This window comes from Lathyrus oleraceus, chromosome 5, assembly GCF_024323335.1.
Source record: "Lathyrus oleraceus cultivar Zhongwan6 chromosome 5, CAAS_Psat_ZW6_1.0, whole genome shotgun sequence".
NCBI lineage: Eukaryota > Viridiplantae > Streptophyta > Magnoliopsida > Fabales > Fabaceae > Lathyrus > Lathyrus oleraceus.
In genome coordinates, this window is record NC_066583.1 from 199,254,539 (window position 1) to 199,268,445 (window position 13,907).

Sequence of the window (13,907 nt, forward strand, 5' to 3'; positions counted from 1 at the left end):
GTCATGCTCAATTTTATTCAACATAAACTTCTTTAACAATACGCAGCGGATAAAATATTTCAACATCTGTAATTCATCAAAATTAACATTTATTCAACAATTCAAACATCCCGTCCCGATGTTACATCTATCAGAGCATGACCCTCTAACCACACTAGACTTCAAGCACTAGCTTCTATTCGACTCACTGCTCGTTACCTGAAAAATATAGCTGTAAGGGTGAGTTCCTCAATCGATATAACAAATATTATAATTTATCATGTTATGTTAAGTAATTCTACACGTTAATCACCCTAATTATATCATGCATTAGGCAACGGCACAGTCAACTCAATTATCATATTCAAACACAACGTAAAGGCAACTCAATAACAACATAAAATGCAACTCAATGAGACTCGACTCTTCATGCATGTGGTACCATTTGGAGTAAAACTCCCAACTTAAAATCATTGCCAGTTTAGTGGGCATCAAGGCATAAGCCTTCAACTTTCAACTTAAAATTTTGCCAATCCAGGCCAACGTGGTGTGAGCAAAAGCCCCATATTTTTGCCAATCCAGGCCAACGTGGTGTGAGACGAAGCTCCGACTTAATGCATATGGATGTATATGACACGTACGACTTGAAACTTTAACAACATAGTAGCAACAACAACACAACAGCTTTTCAACCAAAACAACTTAAATCAACTTTGGCTCATCAGCCTACAACTCAGTATTTTTCAACACAACTTAAAATTTAACTTTTCAACATAATTGCATCAACATTTCACAACACAAACCCAAAAATTTTTATTCATTAATTTAACTGCAATAAGGCAACTACCAATTGCATTTACAACATAAAAATCAACTATTTTCCACACTGCAACAGTGTTATCAAGTTTCGCTGCTGACAAAAAAAAAACCATCATGCACGTCTACGAACAAAATTGAAGGCTTTGAGTCGACCGTAGGGGTCAGCTCAAAGTTCGCGGTCGGCGCAAAGGCTCTGCTCAACTGGAGGGAGTCGGCGCAAAGACCCCTTGCGTCGACGCATGGGGTCGACGCTTAACTCACGGGTCGGCGCCAAAATGCCTTGCGTCGACGCATGCAGTCGGCGCATGTCCCACGGGTCAGCGCACGCCGACCCTATGGTCGACCGCTCGCGCGCAGACTCAGATTTTTCTAAGTTATTCCAAGTTCCGTCAGCTTCACGCAGATCGGGGTTTCCGGCCGCTTCCGCATCTAAAACCCTTTCTAAGAAAACCTAATTTGTCTTTAATTTAGTAGTGCCGAATCAAGTTTTTTAATTGTGATCCGTGCTATAGTCTAACATTTACGACTCACACAACTATCAATTCAATTTGCAGTTTTTAACACGGTTATCCAACGTCAATTTCAGCATATACAGTCCCAATTAGGGTTAAATCAACGGCTTATCACTACCCATGACATGTTAATCTATAATACCCATTAACCGACGATAAACCCCCCTTACCTGAGATAATCCGGCAATTCTCTAAGCTTTAGCTTTTCCGTTCCTCAACCGTGCTTTTCGGCTCTTTGCCCTTTTTCCTCTTCTCTGCAGTTTCTCTGAGTTTCACGTGAAATTTCTTTGTTAAGAATGAAACCCTTTTCTTTATTCCCACTTATATATATATATATTCCAATTATTATTATTCCAAAATAATAATAATAATAATAATAATAATAATAATCCAATAATCCAATTTATTTAATTAAATTAATAATTATATTATCAACTTAATTAAATAATTCTTTTTTTTTTTTCTTTATTTGGGGTGTTACACCTAACATGTATCTTACTATTGATTTAACTTCTTTGTCATCACTTATCACTTATTCTATTTCAACCTGAATTTATGACAACCCAATATTATAGTTACTTTTTTGTTCATGGCTATTCACAATAATTGAGTCTAAGAATCAATTTAAGTTATTACAATCTTTTTGGAATCAATACTCTTGCTTTTATATCACTTGCTACTATTTGACTGTGTATACTTGCATATATCAATAGTTCACACTACAACTTTTTCGTTAGAGAGGTTCAACATAGTCTCGCTCACGAGACTCAACATGTCCCGCCCGAAGGGCCCTACTTGACCTCGTCAAGAAAGTTACAACAAATCCTCCCCTAAGGGTAATCTTGTATTTGAAACTCTGCAAGTTAATATGCACAAGGTAACCCATATGTTGTCCTAATGAAGCAACCACATGCAACTTTTTCAGAACCAACTCTTTTTACCACGTCCAACTCTTTTGTGTTGATACGAAGTCGTGCATTCTTGAGTAAAATGGAACTTTATAATCATGTTCAATGTTGGAAACACTTTTTTAAAACGATTTACGTTTTCAACTACTTTCAGCTCAATATGGTGCTCAGAACATCTTAACATATGCACAAATCTCCTCGAGTAGTACTCAATGTGTTTTTGACTTTCCAATGAGCATACTCGGCCCTATAAAATATATAATAGAGAAAGATGTAATAAATATATTGATGATTAATTTCATACTGAATTCAAAGTCACAATGACGTACCCGTTTGTTGTCGTGTTCCTTAAATAAGTGACTCGCTTAGTCCAAGCAGCAACAACCATATTTGATACGCATACTCAACAAATGAAGGGATATCAGCACATAGTACTAAAAAATATTGCAATTGTTGCACGAACTCATACTCACTATTCGAATACATGACTTAGTTGCATAGATCTATAACATATTATTGCCTATTAGATTCGACATACTCCTTGCACTCATACTAATATTTTTTGAAATATGGAACACACAACAAATGAAATGAGGATGAGAACACAAATTTTATGACATTCATCAAGGCAAGTTCCTGATCTCTCACCATGACCTTCTGAAGCAAATTTTTGAATGTGTACAACTCCTTCAACTTCTTTAGTTCCCATGTGGTGTTTTCCTCCATTTCATGTTCCAAGTAGGCAAATCCAACTGAAAAAGTCAACTTCGTTAACGTAACACCAATGATCTCAAGTAGCGGACATCACTACCTGTTTGTTTTATATTTGTACAATAAAAAACAACATCAAATAAAACATGTTCAACAACTTCAGAGACTCAGGATGTGTCCAGAATATATCAGCAATAACATTTGATACCTCCTTGTTTCTGGTCAAACACATGTATTTCTCATCATGAATTAGTTTCAGTAGATGTTGCATTTCTGTGAATGGACCTCTGATGGTAGACTAATATGTATGTCTTGCCTTATACACTTGTGTTGTACTCGCCAGGTTATTAAGATCTCTATCTTTCAAAGCGACAACTATGAACCTCGACATCATGTTTTATTTTGTCATTTCATTCACAAATTGTCTTTCCCGGAATATTAAACGGTCTAATATGTCATGACCCATTAAATCCTTAGCTAGTTCATGATTGTATATACCACATCTAACTGTTACATTCCAACCACTACCGCTTGACATATATCTCAATATAAATGGATTTTTAACTCTTTTACTACAAGTGCCTTGAGAAGAATTCTGATTCTTATAGTTTCCTCCTCTCTCACAATCTATAATCAATTTATATTTCCTCCATTTTGCCAATTTGATATATCATAACGAACAGTAACAATAATAATACCATCTTGTCTCCTAATAGACTGTGTATAATAACATTTCGGAACATATAATAAACTATTTGTGCTAAAAATACCAAAGTCGATTAACGATTCAAAAGATTAAAAGAACATATAACTAGAACCTACAAAATCAATAGTAAAGAAGTGGGTAAAAATTGTAAAATAATCATCCATCGCCAATGAGAATAGTTCTAGAGTTTTTAGAGGTGGGCAAAAAATCTAGTATATCAAATTTCAAAAATATCTACGTAATCTCCAAAACTTTTACAATATTCGGGATATTTGCATTTCACCAAATGTTTTTAAAAATTCAGCAAATAATCATACCGAATTTTTTAAAATCCGATAAAAATCCATATCAATTTTTTAAAAATCCAATAAAAAACTAATTTTTCAATTGTATTACATTTTTAAAATGTACTACCATATTTTTTACTTTTTTAGTGGTTCTTTAAAAATGGTGATTTTTTTTTGCCAAACAATTAATTTGATATGGAGTAAATAATGAGAAGGACAATTTTGTCAGTATAAAAAAAGGGAATATCAAGTATAACAACATCGGTGCCCTCTATAAAAAACCTCACATTAAAAAAATTATGATTCAAATACATTAAAAAAATCTCACATTAAAAAAATAATGATTCAAATACATTCTCATTCACATTATTTATTATTCTCTCATTAACTTGGATTGAAATACTAATACTGCATGTCAGTCTTCTCTCCGTCTCCACCGACCGGCCTGTTGAGAAACAATGAATTACTGATGTATTCACAAGACATGGATTTTAAATTTTCTTGAACTTAGTTGCTGACAAATGCCATGCCTTAACTAGAATCAGAAATCAGTGACCACGAGAGAAACCGCAAAATAGAAATAAAATCACCAACATGGACCAAAACTATACAACAGCATAGGTAGCGGAGAGACAAGTCCCCGTAACCTTGTCATTTTGCATCCAAGTAGTTGGCTTTGTATGCAATCTAACTAAACAACATGTGACACTTAAGACAAGAAATTTTCATTGTACCTATAGTCAACAAGGGAGAAATTAAAACTATAGAACATCAAATGCTACTTATTTCCTTTTAAACAATAGTTTCACAATCAACTGCAACCAATTAGACTCAAGAAGCTAAATAACTTTCTTGGCAAATTCACCCGATTTCCTCTTCACTTCTGAAATTAATGACCAAATAAAACTGCACCATTGAAGTTCCAAAACTTACATCTACTCCCCTAATTATCCTAAACCAGAATTAGTTCCTGACACGGGCCTCAACAATGGATGATTGGTACCAGGCTGCACATTACCAGGAGTATTGAACATGGCACCTGAAGAAGTTGACTGTGATTGTTGTATCATAGATAGGGGCAACCTTTGCCCCAACCCAAACATTGAAGGTCTTTGGGCAAAGGACATGTGTGGATGAACTGGTTGGTTGTTGCCATACCCAGAGATGCTGGGCTGCGAGGGAGAAGCAGACATCATTTGTTGCCTATTATTGCCATTACTAACCATTGAAGGACCAACACCAGATGCATTCATTGCAGGCGTAGTTCCTGCAGTTCCAAAACGTGCTGATATGACGCGGGTGCGTTCAGCAGCAAACCTCTGTTTTGCTCTTTCCACTTGTTCGCATTCCTTCATCAACAATGTTTCAATTTCTGCAAACTGTTTCAGCTTCAATTCCAGTCTTTTCAACTGTTAACAACAGCAAGCCACTAAAACAAGTTAAACATCAAAATACTAGCTATGCACCTGATTTTGGAGTTTTCTCCTATTGTTTAATTTACCTATTCTGTAAAAAATGTCTAATTGCTGCCTATACATACATGCTTACATCAGATAGAAATAGAAAGAGAGAGATGAAGTATATCAACATTTTAGCTGATCAACTAAAATTGAAGAAGTCCAGAAACAGCAGTTGTACCTGATGATTAATTATATTAGCACATAATCTCTGAATTTCTCGTTCTTCGTGATCGGCAAACAATTTAGCTTTCATTGCTGCAGCAGAGAGGCCTGCTTTAGCTGCTTCATTAACTTTTTCAGCAGAGAGTGGGGTGGTCCTACCCTCATTTTGATCCCGCGAACTAAGTGCTTTTGCCTTTTCCTCTGAAATCAAAAGTAGCACTTGTCAAGAAGAAAATAACATATTGTGTCGCATTGGACACTGGGGCATGACAGTATATCAGCTACATAAAAAAGCAGCAACCATAACTAACCATTATGATTATTTGAAATTGCAGCTTCTCCTCGAGAGCCACCATCTCTACAATGTATGTTTTCTGGATTTGTCCTTCATGCGTAAATATTATTAATGTTCAGTACAAAATTCATAAACTAGAAACCACAAATAGAACAGTTCAACTAGTGTTTGATTTTCCCACTCTACTAAAAGAATAGAGCAGACACAGCCTAATGAAAGTTTTCTTCTATTCATCTTCCTTAGGGGAACTTCCAGGCAAGGATTGGTCATACTGAATAAGATTTTGTAAATAAAAAACAAATCTAGTAGGATATACAAAAAAATGAGGAACAGCCCAGGAAAAATACTTCACCCAATAAAAATGCATGTGCTTTGGTAATCTTACTCACCTATTATCATGCCCCGATGCCTCCGTCTGGGAGCCAGTATTATCCCCTGACAATACTGATAATGCTGCATGAGCACAGGAAGCCGCTACTCTTGGTCCAACCGCAGAGGCTAAAAAAGCAACCTTTAGATAACATCAACCAAAACCAGATGTGTAAGAATCTCATCAAAAGAACAGAAAACTATACAATACAGTTTAATTAGTTGTGAAACTCCGGTGCACTATCTAAATACAATTTCATGGTATGTCAGCATATCACCCTTTTAAAGCTTTTGATAAGCAAGAATCGTGACCATTTGCTCCTTCAAGGAAAAGCAGTGCAACTTGAAGAAATATGTTTTTGTTTTTAAAATTTTAAAAATAATGAAGTAAATAAGTTAACAAGATGCCAAGTGCAGTACTGATAACCGCATTCCTAGTTTTGTAAACTTGTTTTTAAATCACATTGCTTAATTGAATAATAACTTGGAATATTACTTGTAGTCACCTACCAGGGCCATAACAGGATTTCCAGAATTAGCAAAAGGAAGGCGGTTGTCAGAATCTCTGATTTGATGAACAGGTCCTGTGGGAGCATGGATATTAAATCAAAACCTTATCACAGCAATTTGATTTAATTAAAAAATATAAGACCCAGACCTGCAGAATCTCCATTCGAGTAAAGATGTGATCTTCCATTATCATCTCTATTCATCGCACTGGATGACAAAGACATGCTTGGAACATTGATATTTTCCAATTTCCCATCTTCCATGGGTAGACGAAGAAAATGAAGAATGCATTGTGCTTTTGACTTGGTACCAACATGGTCGGCAATTTCATTCCAATTCTCGTTGTAAATCTCCATTGCTTCGAGCAGCAGCAAAGTTTCTTGATCAGTCCAACTTTCCCCATCTAGTTCACCATAATCTCTTGTTGAATCCACCCTTAAAAAATCTATACTTGAATGACCGATGACAAATTTTCCATCATGGAAGCAATCAGTGCAGAGTAAAATATCAACCTGTAACATGAGAATGAGAAATTAATTACATATAATGGAAGTGAGGAACTCGTGATATATAACATTTAGCATGATAAAATAGTCTGCACTAAACAAGCCCAACTCTCTAAAACACGTACAAAATAGTACACATTTCTCACTGACCAGATCAATCATTGTTGTGGTTATAAGACAGATGCTCCATTCAGAAGTCTGAATAAGATACAAACTCCACAACTCAAGTACTAACGAGAGAAAATATACTACTGTATGAAGGTACAAAGCAAACGATAAAAAAAATACAGCAATGTAGTTCCACTGAAGAGTAGTTATATAATTGGTTAGGTGTTGGCTTAAATAATAGGAAGAATAGAATAGGATTCATTCTGAATTGTTAATATTGGAAAAGCAAACACTAGCTCAGTTGTAAAAAGGGGCAACCCTTTGTTTAAGCCTTGAAGGAGAAACATTTGGTTCTATTCTTTTATGTCTGTCATACAGTCTACTACCACAAGCATTCTTACACTTTCTTATCTGTTTTCTCAGCTCATTCTCTATAATATGACATCCTGTTTTTGGCATTTTGTTCTAGATTTCCTACTTGAAAATAAATAGAACAGAAGGTGGCAGAACTTTTTAAGAACTTCAGAACACAGAACAATTACCCTCTCTGGATTTGACATCATAGAGTTTATATGGTATAGAAGGAATTCAGCAATTATTGGCTAAGGGAACGAAGAAACTTAACATTAGTTTAGCCATGGGAGAATATGAACAAGCAAATGAGGATTGGGAGATGGTTTGCACTTAGGAGGGAGAAGAATCGTGGGAATGTGACCTACAAAAGTTTTAATGCAGGAGGAATCCCCAATTCCCACATTGAGGATAATATTGAGCTTCAAGGAAAGGGTAGATGTTTTGAGTGTTGCTATTGGCTAACCATTTGGGACTATGCACAAATGCCCATAAATAATGAAGGTTATATAATCTTGGGAGATGTGAGCTAGAGGATAAGGATGGACTACAGTCCTGACTAAATAAGGCGAAGAAATGTGAGAAGGTGACCTGAGCAACAGGAGCTATCATGCAGGAAGAATCCCCAACAGAAGTCCCTCCTCAATTAACCAACGATTGGAAGTCCAAGACTCCCTCAGAGATTGAATGTTTGGCCTAGACTGCAGTTCTATATATACGATAAATACAGGAAAATAGAAGGGTTGTGATTTGGAAGCCTAATAGTCGCTCACTTTTTTCTACTTATGTGTTTTATATTCAAGTCTAGCTTTGAGACAGGCTAACTAATTTCTGCATTGTGAGGCAGCAAGCTTCTTATGCAATAAATTATTCTGGGTTCTTGGCGGAAATTGGTTATGCTCTCCCACCTTGCAGTACTTTCTCATTGTACATACATGCTCTATAGGTTTATGAAGGAAGGAGTCTAATATTTTGTGGCCATATGTAGTCTATGCAGTTCAATGGTGTGTTCGGTGAAATACTGGAAACAAACCGCATTCATATTCAAGAGTCTATCTCTCCCTTTACAATTGGTAAGGGGCAGATTTGTGTTCACTTGTGACCACTCTTTGGTTCTCTGCCCCCTCTTATTTTATCTCCAAGGATGAGGATCTTCCATCACTGATGTGGAGAGACATTGAACAGATCTTACTACATGTTTGACCCAGTTTGGTTCAATATTCTGTTACTGTTTTACTTATAAGGATTTCTTTATTTTCAACTAGTTGTATTTTATCTCCTTTCTTTCTAAATTTTGCTTCTCAAATCCTGGAGAATGGAAGCTCCCTTCATATAAAAAAACTAATTGGAAATCATAGGGGAAAAGATCGGAAAATTGAAGAGAATAATATCAGAGAGGTGAGTAGTCAAGTGCAGACCTTAAACTGGTACAACTATTTATTTTGACATGGCCTAAATATGGTTTGGTACTCAAAAATGTATGAAGTTTTTGGTTGGAGACTAAGAGCATATATTTTGTTTAAATGTAGAGGAAAAACGAAGAAAAATTATTAAATAGGAACCAGTTTTTTTAAAGGTCAAACTTTTTTAAGGAACAGAAATGTGTTTTAGATTATTAATATTTTAGGTCAAGTACTAAAATAGTAGGACTAATACAAAAAGAACCCTACTAATAAGACTCCTACAACAATGAGAACCCAATTTGATGCATTGGCCCATCACAAAAGTACTTTAATTCTAGGGCTTTTTTCCATAAACTGATTACTTAACAATTAGACACTACAAACACAATAATCAAAGCAATTCAGTTACAGCTAGTTGAGTACTTGGGGATTATTGTTGAAATAATAAGAGTATAATGCACAAACACTCAGATTAAAGATAAGCAAAAAATCATCAGCAGAGCATGTTTCCCTCTAAATAACGTCTGACAATACAGCACTCGTGGTATTAATAGCGGATTCCCAGAAATCTAATACGAGAAATAGTGGATAGCATAGCGAGCAAATAGAGGAAGCAGCAAAGTGGCTGAAAAATAAATAATTGTAAATAAAATAAATCATGTTGTACACAAATAAAAGCTGCACGAACATAAAGTAAAAAAAGTAACAAATATAAAACTCAAATCTCAATATTTCAAACTAATAAAGCATGATGCATAGTTGCATACATTGCATGAAGATGAAGGAACATAGTGGGAATAGAGCGTTACCTTCTTTTTTTTAGGCAGTAAGGTTTCATTGCTTTAGGTATTATATATAATACCCACTAAAGATCTAGATCCACCCACAGATGACAAGCCAAACCCTATTTGTTTATCTTATTTTGTGTGTTGATCAAACCCAGCGCATAGGGAGAAATTAATCAGAATTCCAGGAAGAATATAATATTTCCAGAAGCAATTGTAAGTTGTAACCCATATTTTCGATTTTTAATTTTGATTTTAGTAACTGGTTTTAAAAGCAAGAGACTGGCTTGCTATTTATAGACACCGTGAACTAGACTAGGTGCATCTTTCAACTACAGGAGGCTTATTTTCAACAATAAATTTGCACTGATCATTTAATGTAATGGTAACAGTCCAATGACCATAATAATGCATGTTTTTAGGGGGTCATTCAATAACTGAAGCAATTCATAATCCTATTCACTTTTCATCCAGCAAATTACAAAAATGACAAAAACAATGGAATGCCATATGATATGACCATAATACATCATTAAATTACAGAATTTAAAACAAACAAAAATGCAGTGTACCTCTTTCTGAGACTGATAGGAAACAGCAGGAAGTGGACAAGAACAATAATTGCAATGATTTTCAGACAGATGCTCTCTTATTCTGCCGTCCAGATCAGGTACATCAGCGCTATGTGTTGTCAATGGTGAATAAATTTCTTCTGCTTTGAGCTTACAGTTGGGCTTATCAAATTTGATCAAACTATCTATAGACTTCAAGGCCTCAGATGGCACGCGGACTTCTCCACCAGTATCCTCTTTCAGACATGACACGGGATTTGGAGGCTCGTGACTTGGCGTCCGGGCACAGTAATTGATAATACCCCAGTGGTCAAGGAACCTATGAATTCGAGACAAATCTTCTTGATCAACCCCAACCTGCAATCCCTGACAATCGGAGGCAGTAATCCTCTTCTTCGGCTCCTCCATATATAGTGCAACAATGTAGTTCCTGCATTCCATGTACTTTTCCGGAGTAAGATCCTGTGATTTCCCTGAAAAGAAATGAGGCACTGCTTGTCTCTCTAACCGATGCACTGTTCCAGGTGAAAACCAATCTGCTCATAGAAACTCCAAAAAAAGAAAATTAAATTAGGTCCAGATTGGATTAGTTACCTATTCATGAGAACTTGTCAATTAAATTTAAGTCCTTATAAGTCACATATAAGTCACATTTATGAATTATTTGAGAAGCCATTGTTTAAATAACCATATTCGTTACAAACTAAAACTAAATCTAAAAACAAAAGATTGAGTCAAAGTGAAAGGAGAAAGAGAGTGAGAACCTGAATGCATTGGAAGCACAAGAACCCTACTTCCAAATCGCTTCACAACACCACGGCCTTCCAAAATAGGGGGCGGAGTAATAACATAAGAGGAATCAGCACGATCCTGATCCAAAGCAAGGCTATCAGAAGGAACAGTCGACAGCGCTTGAAGCTGACCATGAGAAACATTCTCCAAAAACGGAGGATTCTGTAGCTGACCTTTGCTATCTCCCAAACCCAACTCCATAGCTCGTTCAAGAGCAACAATTGCAGTTACAGATGAGTGAGGTCGATTAACAGCGCGCTTAATCACAACCGGAAACTGGGAAATCTGAACACCGTGATCGGATAGAATCTCAATCTCTTGTTGATGCTGAGAATTAGGGTGGTTATGGTTTTGGTTTTGGTTGTGTTGATCCTCTGAATCATAGTCGCGTTCGTTGTCTTCGTCGGCATTGGGGTTTTCTTCGTCGTCGTCTTCTTCCTCGTCGTGCTTCTGTTGACGCCTGGTGATTTGCGAATCTCTCTTCCGCTTCCTCCATTTGGTTCGATTTTCTGTGAAAATAATAATAAAGATGAAAACGAAAGGGAAATTGAGAATAAAACCCTATTTACGAGATTGAAGAGTAGGGTTGCATTGCAGAGTGAGAGAGAAAGAGAGAGTGAGGGTTTTAGAGAGAGAGTGAGAGAGAGAATACCTGAAGGAGAAGGTGGCATGGCAAAGATGGGAGAGAGGGTTTAAGAGAGAGAAAATAGTGGGGTCGTTGATTGGCGCAAAGGGGGTGATAATTGGGAGAAAATAATTTGGAAATTGAGGGATCGGTAGTGTTGGTTTGTGTGATGTGTGATGGATGTGAGGCAGGAAAAGCATACACACAGCTTGTTTGGTTTTACTAGTAGTTTGAAGCAAAACTTGTTGAGAGTTTGTTGTTGATGTGCATTTTTTCGTGAGGTGCGGTGCGGGTGAGGTGATACCAGAATCAGAACGGGGGTGTGCGCTGAAATTATATATAGATTATATTTTTTTAGCGCGTGACGGAGACGCGATTTTCCTATTCGGCAGTGGCGTGTACGCGGGGATTCAGGATTCACATGCTCTTTTATCATTCTTTTTCTTTTTTAAAATGGTATATTTGTATTTATTTGGTAATTTCTCCCGCTTTATCTTTTTGTTTGACATATTTGGATTTGGATTTTATTAAATAATAATAATAAATACATTAAAAAATATACAGCTTAAACAAAATGTCTCATATTTCTTCTTTTTTTTTTTGTAAGTTTTCTTTGTCTAAATACTCTCTAGATAATTTATCATTTTTTATAAAAAAATCATCTAGAAAATCTTTGAACACAATTTTTTTATAAAAAGTTTCCAAATGAAATGGTGAGGTTCTAGTGATTTTTATAATTAATGTATAAATAAATTCAAATATCAAAATAATAATAATAATCATAGAATAAATAATTAATAAACTAAAACTAAAATAATTAATAAAAACTCAATTTAAAGATAGGTTAAATATATAATTCATAGTATTTATAGTATTTATAATTAAACAAATAAATAATAGTATAAAAGTCAAATTAAAATTCATAATATAAATAATATAATATTCATAGTATAAAATGAATAGTATAAGGATAATAATAATACTTAAATACATAGTTAGTAGTATAAAAGTCAAATTAAAATAATAAAAATATTCATAATATTTATAATTAATAGTAAAAATAATTAATTTGTAAATATATTTATAGATTTAACTTTCAAGATAATTATGATAAAATCAAACATTATTAAAGATCTATTCTAATGTAATTTAAAAACTCTTTACATTGTATTTGTCCATAATATATAAATTAAAGGCATTGTATATGAATTAAAGTTATTGTATTTGTCCTTAATATATGAATTAAGATCGTCAAAAATTCAGTGGATAGTTGTGTAAAAATATCAATGACGCGGATTAAAACTCGTATTATCTCACTTGTTTATTTTTAAAAAATGAATTCCAACTAATAAACTATTTAACAAAAATAATAATAATAATAATAATAATATGAATTAAATCATAGTATAAATAAATAATAATAATAATAATATAAATTATTAATAGATAAATATCTATTAATAATTAATTATTTTTTTAAAAATAATTAATATTTAATTTTAATAATTATTAATAATATCAATAATAGTAATATGTTTATCTTAATTTTTGACGGTAATATTTATTTATATTTATATATTAATAAAATAAGTTATTAATATTTATAAATCAACTACTTTTTAAAAAAATAATATAATAAATAGTGTGATATCATTTAGACTTCGTCATTAGTTTTTGTGGCCACTAAAAGACATTGTCGGAGATATTTTTAAGGCAATTTTAAAACATATCTTTTACTCTATTGCATCTCAAAAAATACGATCCTTCTCGAAGCGTTCTCGCGCTCGCAGAAAAATGATTCGAACAGAGTCGCTACCGAACTTTATTAATTTCAAAAGAGGAAGGGGAAAATATCGATAAAATCCTTAAAAGAAAAAGAAGATAGTCGTCTCAACCAAATTCAGATTTGTGAGTCGATTATGCAAGGGGGAGATATTAGCACTCCTCACGTTCGTTTAACTCAATGAGAACCTTTAAGTTAAACTTGTGATTGAATGTTAGTTATTGTTAATTGTTTTCTTCGAGTGATAGAAAAATTAAATAGACA

General features: G+C 34.4%; 1 protein-coding gene across 1 annotated transcript; it reads right to left on the reverse strand.

Annotated features, from left to right (window-relative positions):
• Positions 1-4,497: 4,497 nt before the first annotated feature.
• Positions 4,498-12,172, reverse strand: LOC127082799 (SWI/SNF complex subunit SWI3C). The gene is made up of 9 exons (XM_051023037.1): positions 11,888-12,172; positions 11,208-11,744; positions 10,444-10,979; positions 6,867-7,230; positions 6,719-6,792; positions 6,229-6,350; positions 5,856-5,929; positions 5,561-5,745; positions 4,498-5,331 (listed from the first exon to the last, which is right to left on the reverse strand). Exons 1-9 carry the CDS (start codon positions 11,904-11,906, stop codon positions 4,870-4,872), a joined length of 2,373 nt encoding a protein of 790 aa, XP_050878994.1. The 5' UTR covers positions 11,907-12,172; the 3' UTR covers positions 4,498-4,869.
• Positions 12,173-13,907: the final 1,735 nt, after the last annotated feature.